Source organism: Oncorhynchus masou, chromosome 32, assembly GCF_036934945.1.
Source record: "Oncorhynchus masou masou isolate Uvic2021 chromosome 32, UVic_Omas_1.1, whole genome shotgun sequence".
Classification (NCBI taxonomy): Eukaryota; Metazoa; Chordata; class Actinopteri; order Salmoniformes; family Salmonidae; genus Oncorhynchus; species Oncorhynchus masou.
In genome coordinates this window covers 527,939-541,633 of record NC_088243.1, presented here as the reverse complement: position 1 = coordinate 541,633, position 13,695 = coordinate 527,939, and the positions used below count along the sequence as shown (strand labels likewise).

General features: G+C 47.6%; 1 protein-coding gene across 4 annotated transcripts in view; it reads right to left on the bottom strand.

Moving 5' to 3' along the window:
* Positions 1–13,695, bottom strand: part of LOC135525438 (calpain-3-like) — a 48,526-nt gene that overhangs the window by 14,166 nt on the left and 20,665 nt on the right. The window contains exons 8-15 of one of the 4 annotated variants that reach the window (XM_064953067.1): positions 12,628–12,705; positions 10,495–10,655; positions 9,487–9,656; positions 9,243–9,254; positions 8,851–9,059; positions 5,195–5,231; positions 3,266–3,370; positions 1,635–1,643 (exon numbers count right to left, since the gene is read on the bottom strand). In XM_064953067.1, coding sequence (XP_064809139.1) covers positions 1,635–1,643; positions 3,266–3,370; positions 5,195–5,231; positions 8,851–9,059; positions 9,243–9,254; positions 9,487–9,656; positions 10,495–10,655; positions 12,628–12,705 — 781 coding nt within the window. Of the gene's footprint in view, positions 1–1,634; positions 1,644–3,199; positions 3,233–3,265; positions 3,371–5,194; positions 5,232–8,850; positions 9,060–9,242; positions 9,255–9,486; positions 9,657–10,494; positions 10,656–12,627; positions 12,706–13,695 lie in introns of all 4 variants that reach the window. The other 3 variants (XM_064953065.1, XM_064953066.1, XM_064953068.1) reach the window with 3 other exon arrangements.

Genomic DNA, 13,695 nt, shown 5'->3' with positions numbered 1-13,695 from the left:
ATGTCCCCTATCCTCCAGGCCGGCTCGGTCCTCCCCTCCCGCTCCGTGGCTCGACGACTCATTGCGAGCTCACAGAACAGAGCTCCGGGCAGCCGAGCGGAAATGGAGGAAAACTCGCCTCCCTGCGGACCTGGCATCCTTTCACTCCCTCCTCTCTACATTTTCCTCCTCTGTCTCTGCTGCTAAAGCCACTTTCTACCACTCTAAATTCCAAGCATCTGCCTCTAACCCTAGGAAGCTCTTTGCCACCTTCTCCTCCCTCCTGAATCCTCCTCCCCCCCCCCTCCTCCCTCTCTGCAGATGACTTCGTCAACCATTTTGAAAAGAAGGTCGACGACATCCGATCCTCGTTTGCTAAGTCAAACGACACCGCTGGTTCTGCTCACACTGCCCTACCCTGTGCTCTGACCTCTTTCTCCCCTCTCTCTCCAGATGAAATCTCGCTTCTTGTGACGGCCGGCCGCCCAACAACCTGCCCGCTTGACCCTATCCCCTCCTCTCTTCTCCAGACCATTTCCGGAGACCTTCTCCCTTAACTCACCTCGCTCATCAACTCATCCCTGACCGCTGGCTACGTCCCTTCCGTCTTCAAGAGAGCGAGAGTTGCACCCCTTCTGAAAAAACCTACACTCGATCCCTCCGATGTCAACAACTACAGACCAGTATCCCTTCTTTCTTTTCTCTCCAAAACTCTTGAACGTGCCGTCCTTGGCCAGCTCTCCCGCTATCTCTCTCAGAATGACCTTCTTGATCCAAATCAGTCAGGTTTCAAGACTAGTCATTCAACTGAGACTGCTCTTCTCTGTATCACGGAGGTGCTCCGCACTGCTAAAGCTAACTCTCTCTCCTCTGCTCTCATCCTTCTAGACCTATCGGCTGCCTTCGATACTGTGAACCATCAGATCCTCCTCTCCACCCTCTCCGAGTTGGGCATCTCCCGGCGCGGCCCACGCTTGGATTGCGTCCTACCTGACAGGTCGCTCCTACCAGGTGGCGTGGCGAGGATCTGTCTCCTCGCCACGCGCTCTCACCACTGGTGTCCCCCAGGGCTCTGTTCTAGGCCCTCTCCTATTCTCGCTATACACCAAGTCACTTGGCTCTGTCATAACCTCACATGGTCTCTCCTATCATTGCTATGCAGACGACACACAATTAATCTTCTCCTTTCCCCTTCTGATGACCAGGTGGCGAATCGCATCTCTGCATGTCTGGCAGACATATCAGTGTGGATGACGGATCACCACCTCAAGCTGAACCTCGGCAAGACGGAGCTGCTCTTCCTCCCGGGGAAGGACTGCCCGTTCCATGATCTCGCCATCACGGTTGACAACTCCATTGTGTCCTCCTCCCAGAGCGCTAAGAACCTTGGCGTGATCCTGGACAACACCCTGTCGTTCTCAACCAACATCATGGCGGTGGCCCGTTCCTGTAGGTTCATGCTCTACAACATCCGCAGAGTACGACCCTGCCTCACACAGGAAGCGGCGCAGGTCCTAATCCAGGCACTTGTCATCTCCCGTCTGGATTACTGCAACTCGCTGTTGGCTGGGCTCCCTGCCTGTGCCATTAAACCCCTACAACTCATCCAGAACGCCGCAGCCCGTCTGGTGTTCAACCTTCCCAAGTTCTCTCACGTCACCCCGCTCCTCCGCTCTCTCCACTGGCTTCCAGTTGAAGCTCGCATCCGCTACAAGACCATGGTGCTTGCCTACGGAGCTGTGAGGGGAACGGCACCGCAGTACCTCCAGGCTCTGATCAGGCCCTACACCCAAACAAGGGCACTGCGTTCATCCACCTCTGGCCTGCTCGCCTCCCTACCACTGAGGAAGTACAGTTCCTGCTCAGCCCAGTCAAAACTGTTCGCTGTTCTGGCCCCCCAATGGTGGAACAAACTCCCTCACGACGCCAGGACAGCGGAGTCAATCACCACCTTCCGGAGACACCTGAAACCCCACCTCTTCAAGGAATACCTAGGATAGGATAAGTAATCCTTCTCACCCCCCCTCCCTTAATGATTTAGATGCACTATTGTAAATTGGCTGTTCCACTGGATGTCAGAAGGTGAATTCACCAATTTGTAAGTCGCTCTGGATAAGAGCGTCTGCTAAATGACTTAAATGTAAAATGTAAATGTAGGTGTAATACAGTAACATGACAGATATACAGTAACATGACAGATATACAGGAGGTCTGATAACAACAGTAACATGACAGATATACAGGAGGTGTAATACAGTAACATGACAGATATACAGGAGGTGTAATACAATAACATGACAGATATACAGGAGGTGTGATACAGTAACATGACAGATATACAGGAGGTCTGATACAGTAACATGACAGATATACAGGAGGTCTGATAACAACAGTAACATGACAGATATACAGGAGGTGTAATACAGTAACATGACAGATATACAGGAGGTCTGATACAGTAACATGACAGATATACAGGAGGTGTAATACAGTAACATGACAGATATACAGGAGGTGTAATACAGTAACATGACAGATATACAGGAGGTGTAATACAATAACATGACAGATATACAGGAGGTGTGATACAGTAACATGACAGATATACAGGAGGTCTGATACAGTAACATGACAGATATACAGGAGGTGTAATACAGTAACATGACAGATATACAGTAACATGACAGATATACAGGAGGTCTGATAACAACAGTAACATGACAGATATACAGGAGGTGTAATACAGTAACATGACAGATATACAGGAGGTGTAATACAGTAACATGACAGATATACAGGATTTGTAATACAATAACATGACAGATATACAGGAGGTGTGATACAGTAACATGACAGATATACAGGAGGTCTGATACAGTAACATGACAGATATACAGGAGGTCTGATACAGTAACATGACAGATATACAGGAGGTGTAATACAGTAACATGACAGATATACAGGAGGTCTGATAACAACAGTAACATGACAGATATACAGGAGGTGTGATACAGTAACATGACATATATACAGGAGGTGTGATACAGTCACATGACAGATATACAGGAGGTGTAATACAGTAACATGACAGATATACAGTAACATGACAGATATACAGGAGGTCTGATAACAACAGTAACATGACAGATATACAGGAGGTATATCCCGGCACTAAATTGGGAGCATATTAGTTGACCAACCACCCCAGCACTATACTCACACTCCCCCAAGCGCTCACTGGCCTCCCTGGCATCTCTCACTGGCCTCTCTCACTGGCCTCTCTCACTGGCCTCCCTGTACTCACCGTACTCACATCCGCGGCTATCTGCTGAAAGAGGCTCCGGAACTGCTGGTCCTCCTCACTCTCCTCCCCCGCATTGGCTGGGGCCGGCTGAGAAGGAGAAGACGACACAGAGGAGAGAGAGAGATATGGGGAAGGTGAGAGGGGGAGAAAGAGATAATGGGAGGGGGAGATGTGGGAGAAAGAGATAATGGGAGGGGGAGATGTGTGGGAGAAAGAGATAATGGGAGGGGAGATGTGGGAGAAAGAGATAATGGGAGGGGGAGAAAGAGATGGGGGAGAAAGAGAATGGGAGGGGGAGAAAGAGATAATGAGAGGGGGACGGGGAGAAAGAGATAATGGGAGGGGGAGAAAGAGATAATGGGAGGGGGAGAAAGAGATAATGGGAGGGGGAGAAAGAGATAATGGGAGGGGGAGAAAGAGATAATGAGAGGGGGACGGGGAGAAAGAGATAATGGGAGGGGGAGAAAGAGATAATGGGAGGGGGAGATGTGGGAGAAAGAGATAATGGGAGGGGGAGAAAGAGATGGGGGGAGAAAGAGAATGGGAGGGGGAGAAAGAGATAATGAGAGGGGGACGGGGAGAAAGAGATAATGGGAGGGGAGAAAGAGATAATGAGAGGGGGACGGGGAGAAAGAGATAATGGGAGGGGGAGAAAGAGATAATGGGAGGGGGAGAAAGAGATAATGGGAGGGGGAGAAAGAGATAATGAGAGGGGGACGGGGAGAAAGAGATAATGGGAGGGGGAGAAAGAGATAATGGGAGGGGGAGAAAGAGATAATGGGAGGGGGAGATGTGGGAGAAAGAGATAATGGGAGGGGGAGATGGGGAGAAAGAGATGGGGGGGGAAAGAGATAAAGAGATGGGGGAGAAAGAGAATGGGAGGGGGAGAAAGAGATAATGAGAGGGGGAGAAATAGATAATGGGAGGGGGAAGGGGAGAAAGAGATGGGGGGGGAGAAAGAGAATGGGAGGGGGAAGAGAGACAGAGAGATGGGGAGGGGGAGAGAGAGACAGAGAGATGGGGAGGGAGAGAGAGACAGAGAGATGGGGAGGGAGAGAGAGACACAGAGAGATGGGGAGGGAGAGAGAGACACAGAGAGATGGGGAGGGAGAGAGAGACAGAGAGATGGGGAGGGGGAGAGAGAGACACAGAGAGATGGGGAGGGGGAGAGAGAGACACAGAGAGATGGGGAGGGGGAGAGAGAGACACAGAGAGATGGGGAGGGGGAGAGAGAGACACAGAGAGATGGGGAGGGGGAGAGAGAGACAGAGAGATGGGGAGGGGGAGAGAGAGACAGAGAGATGGGGAGGGAGAGAGAGACACAGAGGGATGGGGAGGGAGAGAGAGACACAGAGAGATGGGGAGGGAGAGAGAGACAGAGAGATGGGGAGGGGGGAGAGAGAGAGACAGAGACATTGGGAGGGGGGAGAGAGAGAGACAGAGATGGGGAGGGGGGAGAGAGAGAGACAGAGATGGGGAGGGGAGAGAGAGAGACACAGAGAGATGGGGAGGGGGAGAGAGAGACACAGAGAGATGGGGAGGGGGAGAGAGACACAGAGAGATAATGGGAGGGGGAAGAGAGAGACAGAGAGATGGGGAGGGGGAGAGAGAGACAGAGAGGTAAACACAATCAGCCAATATCACTTCTGAATACGGATGTAAAAATGTTAACACAAAAAATAAATACTGTCCTTTTCATTTACTATAGGCCTGTTTCAGGGCTGCCGAAACATCCAAACTACCATCTTATTGTCATCTCTCACTGATCCAAGACAAGGGCTCACTGATGGTGATGGTGAGCCAATAGAGACGGGACAAGACCGACCGAAACAGGAAGTTGGACTGTGGTCTGGTGAGACAGGTGAATACATGACGTTGACAGAATAAAGAAACCGAGAGAACTTTACTCACCACTGTATGGTCAGCCTCGATCCTGTTCTCTATCTCCCTGAGTAGAAACCGAACAAACAGCAGTCACCATGGTGACACGAGCAGGACTTTAAACATCTCATCGGACCATAAGCCTCACACATTTCCTGACAAAGAGCCAAACACGCGACAACATCCTGACTAAACATTTCATCACATTTACAAGTTGTCTATGGGTATTCCTACGTGTCTTTATATCTCTGAATATTGTTCCTAACTGTACTATGCAACATCAATAATATGCAGCTATAATGCTCTCAGTACATTCTAAAGGATTATGGTTCCATACCCAATAGCATTGAGTTGAATGACAATATTGTACAACACACTCTTACCGCCTTGCACCGAGCTGTGAACAAAATGTTAGTCACATTTACCACGTGTTTTATATATATATATATATATATATATATATATATATTATTATTTTATCAGTGTTTTGTTATTTTTCCTCTTCTTCTTGAGAACTTGTTTTCTTTTAATAAACTTCTAATATAAGTCTTATTGACCATATTCTTCTGAAGGCCAATATTTAAGACCAAGGACTCTTGTGGGCAATTGTCTGCCTTGTCTCGGCCTCTTAGGTTCAGTCCATGTTTGTTGGTCATGTCTACTCTGTAGGAGCGTTGGCTCCAGACCTGGTCTATTCTGTAGGAGTGTTGGGTCCAGACCTGGTCTTCTCAGTAGGAGACGTTGGGTCCAGACCTGGTCTACTCTGTGGGAGCGTTGGGTCCAGACCTGGTCTACTCTGTAGGAGCGTTGGGTCCAGACCTGGTCTACTCTGTAGGAGCGTTGGCTCCAGACCTGGTCTACTCTGTAGGAGCGTTGGCTCCAGACCTGGTCTACTCTGTAGGAGCGTTGGGTCCAGACCTGGTCTACTCTGTAGGAGCGTTGGCTCCAGACCTGGTCTACTCTGTAGGAGCGTTGGCTCCAGACCTGGTCTACTCTGTAGGAGCGTTGGCTCCAGACCTGGTCTACTCTGTAGGAGCGTTGGCTCCAGACCTGGTCTACTCTGTAGGAGCGTTGGCTCCAGACCTGGTCTACTCTGTAGGAGCGTTGGCTCCAGACCTGGTCTACTCTGTAGGAGCGTTGGCTCCAGACCTGGTCTACTCTGTAGGAGCGTTGGCTCCAGACCTGGTCTACTCTGCAGGAGCGTTGGCTCCAGACCTGGTCTACTCTGCAGGAGCGTTGGCTCCAGACCTGGTCTACTCTGTAGGAGCGTTGGCTCCAGACCTGGTCTACTCTGTAGGAGCGTTGGCTCCAGACCTGGTCTACTCTGTAGGAGCGTTGGCTCCAGACCTGGTCTACTCTGTAGGAGCGTTGGCTCCAGACCTGGTCTACTCTGTAGGAGCGTTGGCTCCAGACCTGGTCTACTCTGTAGGAGCGTTGGCTCCAGACCTGGTCTACTCTGTAGGAGCGTTGGCTCCAGACCTGGTCTACTCTGTAGGAGCGTTGGCTCCAGACCTGGTCTACTCTGTAGGAGCGTTGGCTCCAGACCTGGTCTACTCTGCAGGAGCGTTGGCTCCAGACCTGGTCTACTCTGCAGGAGCGTTGGCTCCAGACCTGGTCTACTCTGTAGGAGCGTTGGCTCCAGACCTGGTCTACTCTGTAGGAGCGTTGGGTCCAGACCTGATCTACTCTGTAGGAGCGTTGGCTCCAGACCTGGTCTACTCTGCAGGAGCGTTGGGTCCAGACCTGGTCTACTCTGCAGGAGCGTTGGGGCCAGACCTTGTCTACTCTGTAGGAGCGTTGGGTCCAGACCTGTCTACTCTGTAGGAGCGTTGGGTCCAGACCTGTCTACTCTGTAGGAGCGTTGGGTCCAGACCTGGTCTACTCTGTAGGAGCGTTGGGTCCAGACCTGTCTACTCTGTAGGAGCGTTGGGTCCAGACCTGGTCTACTCTGTAGGAGCGTTGGGTCCAGACCAGGTCTACTCTGTAGGAGCGTTGGGTCCAGACCAGGTCTACTCTGTAGGAGCGTTGGGTCCAGACCAGGTCTACTCTGTAGGAGCGTTGGGTCCAGACCAGGTCTAATCGGTAGGAGCGTTGGGTCCAGACCAGGTCTAATCGGTAGGAGCGTTGATTCCAGACCTGGTCTACTCCGTAATAGCGTTGGGTCCAGACCTGGTCTACTCTGTAGGAGCATTGGGGCCAGACCTGGTCTACTCTGTAGGAGCGTTGGGTCCAGACCTGGTCTACTCTGTGGGAGCGTTGGGTCCAGACCTGGTCTACTCTATAGGAGCGTTGGGTCCAGACCTGGTCTACTCTATAGGAGCGTTGGGTCCAGACCTGGTCTACTCTATAGGAGCGTTGGGTCCAGACCTGGTCTACTCTATAGGAGCGTTGGGTCCAGACCTGGTCTACTCTATAGGAGCGTTGGGTCCAGACCTGTCTACTCTGTAGGAGCATTGGGGCCAGACCTGGTCTACTCTGTAGGAGCGTTGGGTCCAGACCTGGTCTACAACTTGATTATATAACCTAAAATCTGACACATACTCTGTCCATGTTTCTTTAAAACACATGGATGAAAACAGTGACTCCCACTGAGATTAAATAAAAGCCAGGCTTTGTTATGTCAAAACTGTTAGGGGCGGTTTCCAGACACAGACTAAAAAACATTTTGCTTCATCTATGTCCAGGAAACCGGCCCATAATCAAGTCGGTGTGTTGTTCTGACTGTCATACTGTATCTCTTTGCAACTTCTTCCTTTAGGTCCCCCTCTTCCATCAGAGCTAAGAGCTCTTGTCGTCTAGGGTGGAAATTGTTTTGTGATGCTTGGAGTCAGAGCAGGAGGCTTATTTTAATACTGAAAGAAAATGTTTACCCGAGCATGGCCAAATCTGAAGTCGCTTGTCCTAAAAAGGATTCCATAACAGCTTCAAACTGTGGCTGATTCCTTCCAGCTCTACAAATCAAATCGCAGTTAAAATAGTTTGTCCTTTAGCGGTCTGACCCCACCACTATAACCCCAGTACCCCCCTCTCCCCAAAGGGGCCGCTCTAACCTGACAATAACCCAACACACACCCACCCACATTGGTTAGCCCATCTTTAACATAGGGCCAGATACTGTGACATAGGGCCAGATACTGTGACATAGGGCCAGAGCCAGATACTGTAACATAGGGCCAGATACTGTGACATAGGGCCTGATACTGTGACATAGGGCCAGATACTGTAACTGGGAAACGCCAGAGAAGCTGGCGATAACAAATACTAATTTCCCATCTCATACTATTACCAAGATAGCAGTTAAGTATATAGAATGGATACATGTATTTGCAGATCTATTGATATATATAGTTAACCAGTGGCCTAGGAAAACATAACCCGGGATTCAAACAAACGCAGATAAACAACCTGTGAGCTGCGATTTACTTTTTAAAAGGTGATTTAATCTTTAAACAACGACATCTGCAACATGATCGCAGGCAAAACGTCTGGGGGGGGAATGGCCTTTTAAAAAGTCTATCGCAGTGCACAGGCCGTTTATCTGCGTTTGTTTAAATCCCGGACATACTGCTAATAAAACCTCTTCGACACTTCACTATGGCCTTGCATTGCTTTTCCCCGGGGGACTAGGTATATTCCCATATTCCCTTTGCGCTCCACCACCACCCCGCTCTCTCTCTCTCACTCACTCTGAGGTGTTCCTCTTTTCGGAGAAGACTCTGAGGATGAACTCTCCCTCCTGGTGCGGCTCGTAGGTGGACGGGATGATCACATACTCCCCGGGGCTCAGACGGAAGCGCTGGGTCACCTCCCTCAGGTTGATGTAGGACTTGCAGCGAGCCTTGGATGAATTGAACAGGAAGAAGTCCTTCTGCATGTGCTGCTTGTTTCCGTGCATCTGGTCAGAAACACACAGACGGAGGAGGCAGGAGAAGAAGAAAGACTGTGAATGAAAAGTGCGAAAACAAAAGTGTTGAATTAGTTATTGTTGTTAGACTATTAATCAAACAAACTTTCATAGTAACACATTTATAAATAAATATGGCGGTGATAAAACCTCAACAATCCCACATCTCCTTACCTCCTTCGGCACCTGCAGACAGACAGAGAGAAGAGTTGTGTTTACACAAAAAAAGGGGAAATCTGTGATTTGTATATCCATTTTTTGACTTTTTAAACTAACTATGTGCTTTGTTGTTGTTCTGATCTGCAGATTTCCCCTTTAAAGAATAATAAAAGTTATCTTAGAGTCTTTAGAAGTGGATTTTTTTTTTTTTTTTTTTTTTTTTTTTTTTTTTTTTTGTGGGGAGGGCAGACAGGGACACCTCGTAGATGGCAAATCCGATGGTGAAGAGATTGGCTCCCAACTTCCTCTCTTTCCGTCTGTTCTTCTGCATCAGAGAGACCACGAAGGAACACGCCACCTCGTTGTCCTCTGAGTCATCATCCTCCTCCAAGAGACGCAGGCGGAACTGAGGGTTGGTCCAGAAAGTATCTGCAGGTCGGGAGCGGGTTCAGAACCAAACACAACACATTACTATGCATAGGTCCAGAACCAAAACACACCACAACACTATGCATAGGTCCAGAACCAAACACACCACATCACTTAAAAGTCCAATGCTACTGATTTTATCTTAATATAAAACATTTTTTTTGGTTAACAATTAAGTACCTTACTATGATTGTTTTCAATTAAAATGGTCAAAAATAAACTAAAATATTTTCTTAGCAAAGAGCAATTTCTCAAGCAAAACATGTTCTAGGAATGTCTAGGAGTGGTCTGAGTGGGGAGGGGAAAACTGAAAACTAGCTGTTATTGGCAGAGAGGTTTGGAACTCTTTGTTATTGGTCTATTACCTCATTTACAGCCTGGTGATGTCACCAGGCAGGCCAAAACTCCATCTTACCAAAACAGCTGAAATTTCATGCAATCTTTTCAAACAGCTTTTATACTAAAAACTCATTATTATAATTTTCACAATTTCACAGTATTATTCTAACTTCAAAGTGTGGAAATATAATTTTTGACTACTACGTAATGGTGCCCCATATGAGGACAATCCTATACACGACGCAACAAGTCCTGGGTTAAAATAACATTTGATTGAGCCTGACCCGGAGCGCCAGGTGGAAGGGAAGTGCAATTGTAAGTCTATTCAATTGGTTCCATTGCATCAGGCAAGCTCAATCAACCACAGCTAAAGGTTTTAAAATAAAACAATTACTGTAATTACGACCCAAGTCTGAATTCAACTAAAATAATAACAAATTACAGATGAGGGTTCATATAATACAGGGTTAGAGTTTAGAGGTTAGGGGTCATCTCCTACCTGGGTAGTTCCTGCAGCCCCCGGCAGAGCAGCCTCTGACCCAACGACCCTCGTTCACAGACACCGTCCACTTGTGGATCTTATCGTCCTCCAGGGCATCAGGGGTCAGGTTGCAGATCTCAATCTTGGTGTAGTTCTTCTTGAAGTCCTCAAAGGACATCCTGGGGAGACAGAGGAAGGGGAGACAGAGGAGAGGGTTAGGGAGACAGCGGAGAGAAAGTGGGTGAGAGAAGAGGGAGACAGAGGAGAGAAAGGGAGAGAGTAGAGAGAGGAGAGAAAGAGGGAGAGAGAGGGGGAGACAGAGAAGAGGGAGACGGGCTGTCTTCCTTCAGGAATCTGTGGAGAAAATTGCTGCCTCACCTCTCAAACACTAAGCCCGGGACAGACCTGTGCTGGCAGTGCCAGAGGAACAACTATCAGGTATTCAGATCTGACAATCTGCCAGAAGCTGTTAAATCAGCCAAGCTAAAGACGCAAGGGAAGCATCTCCTGCTTGTTCAGAGTGAGCGGTCTGTTTACCAGAAGATGGTTGCTGACTGCAAGACCACCTGCCAAGACCTGCAGTTGTCTCTGGGGCCCCTACTGAACCAGCAAGCAAAGACATCAGGATGCATTACAGCTTTGATTTCGCTCAACAAGTAAGCAACATTTCCTCCTTTATACTGATTAAAGACATAGATGGATAGATATACAAACACTACATACATACAACACTTTTTATTAGACATTTTTGCAAATATATATATATATATATATGTCTGAAATGTCTCATAAATACAAGTAGTGATGAAGTCAATCTCTCCTCCACTTTGAGCCAGGAGAGATTTGCATGCTTATTATTATGCTCTCTGTGTACAATTAAGGGCCAGCCGTGCTGCCCTGTTCTGAGCCAAGACTGAACAGTAGTGCAGGTGTGACAAAACTATGGCCTGTAGGACCTGCCTTGTTGATAGTGTTGTTAAGAAGGTAGAAACTAGGGCCTGTAGGACCTGCCTTGTTGATAGTGTTGTTAAGAAGGCAGAGCAGCGCTTTATTATGGACAGACCTCTCTCCATCTTAGCTACTGTTGTATCAATATGTTTTGACCATGACAGTTTACAATCCAGGGTTATCTAAAGCAGTTTAGTCATCTCAACTTGCTCAATATCCACATTATTTATTACAAGATTTAGTTGAGGTTTAGGGTTTTGTGAATTATTTGTACCAAATACAATGCTTTTAGTTTTTGAAATATTTCGGACTAACTTGTTCCTTTCTGAAACTAACTGCAGCTATTTGTTAAGTGTTGCAGTCATTTCAGTCGCTGTAGTAGCTAACGTGTATCATGTTGAGTAATCGGCATACATAGATACACTGGCTTTACTCGTTAGTAAAGATTTTAAAAAGTAAGGGCCTTAGACAGCTGCCCTGGGGAATTCCTGATTCTACCAGGATTTTGTTGGAGTTCTGTCCTTGAGCTGTCCTTGTCTATTGATGTTCTGTATTATGTCATTCTGTATTATGTTTCATGTTTTGTGTTGACCCCAGAAAGAGTAGCTGCTGCTTTCGCAACAGCTAATTGGGATCCTAATCAAATACCAAATACCATTAAATACCTCTGTGTTCTGATAGACAGGTATCAACAATATAGAAGGGGGTGTAAAGCCAAAACACATATTTTCAGAAGACTGATTGACAGAGGAGAGGGAGACAGAGGAGAGGGAGATGGAGACAGAGGAGTGGGGGACAGAGGAGTGGGAGACGGAGAAAGAGAAGTGGGAGACAAAGGAGAGGGAGACAGAGGAGAGGGAGACAGGGGAGTGGGAGACAGGGGAGAGGGAGACAGAGGAGAGGGAGACAGAGGAGTAGGAGACAGAGGAGAGGGCGAGTCAAGAATTGGCATGCTCTACTCAATCATTTGTAATCAAACATATTTTGTTACACTGGAAAAGGAAGACTGAAACAGTCTCTACATTTAGCTGTTCTTCAGCAGCAGAAGAGCTTTAAAACTGAAAGACAATTTCAGTGAGTGTGGGTCTTCCTTTTCCAGTCGAGACAGACGAGAGGACACGAAACGTGGGTAGAGAAAACAACAAGTGTACATTTTCAAGAAGCAAACTAGAAGGACATTGTTGAAGAGAGGAACAGACTCACCAGAACTCCCCGTCCTCAGCACTCTGATGCTGGAGCTGGTCCTTCTCTCCCTTAGACAGAGACACCCACTCCTTAGAGCTGTGGATGGGGAGGCAACAACATCAACAACAACAGACAAACTCAATAGTATGATACATGGACCTTCCCTGACATGGGAATATACAGCTGTAGGATCTTTATTTGATCACTCAGTTGTCGCAGAGATTTTTCCTGGGCTGCAGGAAATTCAAAAGGAGCCTTAAGATTGACATAAATTCACAGAAACTCTGCAGGTCTCTTTATCAGTAATGTAGTCCTTTGGATTACTCAAAACGAGTACTGTAATCTGAATACTTGTCCACGCCCTGACCTTAGAGAGACTTTTTATTTCTCTGTTTGGTTAGGTCAGGGTGTGATTTGGGGTGGGCGTTGTAGTTTTTCTATTTCTTTGTTGGCCGCTGTCTATCGTTGTCTCTGATTGGGAATCATACTTAGGCAGCCTGTTTTCCACCTGAGTTTGTGGGAACTTGTTTTTTTTTTTCTCATTCCGACGATGGGCGTAACAATACTTTGGGATTCCCTTCTTACAAACAGACATATTTTTAAAAATGTGCACCTGATAAAGCATTATTTAATTTAGCAACATTACTACTTTCAAATTAGGGACTATTGTGAGAGCATATGTCACATCCTGACCTTAGAGCGAGAGAGAAAGAGAGCGAGAGAGAGAGCGAGAGAGAGAGGGAGAGCGAGAGGGAGAGCGAGAGAGAGCGAGAGAGAGCGAGAGAGAGCGAGAGAGAGCGAGAGAGAGCGAGAGTGATAGAGAGAGAGCGAGTGATAGAGAGAGAGCGAGAGCGAGAGAGAGAGAGAGAGCGAGAGAGAGAGAGAGAGTGATAGAGAGAGAGAGAGAGTGATAGAGAGAGAGTGATAGAGAGAGAGTGATAGAGCGAGAGTGATAGAGAGAGAGACATGCTCAACATGAGTGCCACGTCCTGACCTTAGTTCCTTTTTTATGTCTATTTTAGTTTGGCCAGGGCGTGAGTTGAGGTGGGCATTCTATGTTTTTGTTCTATGTTTTGTATTTCTGGT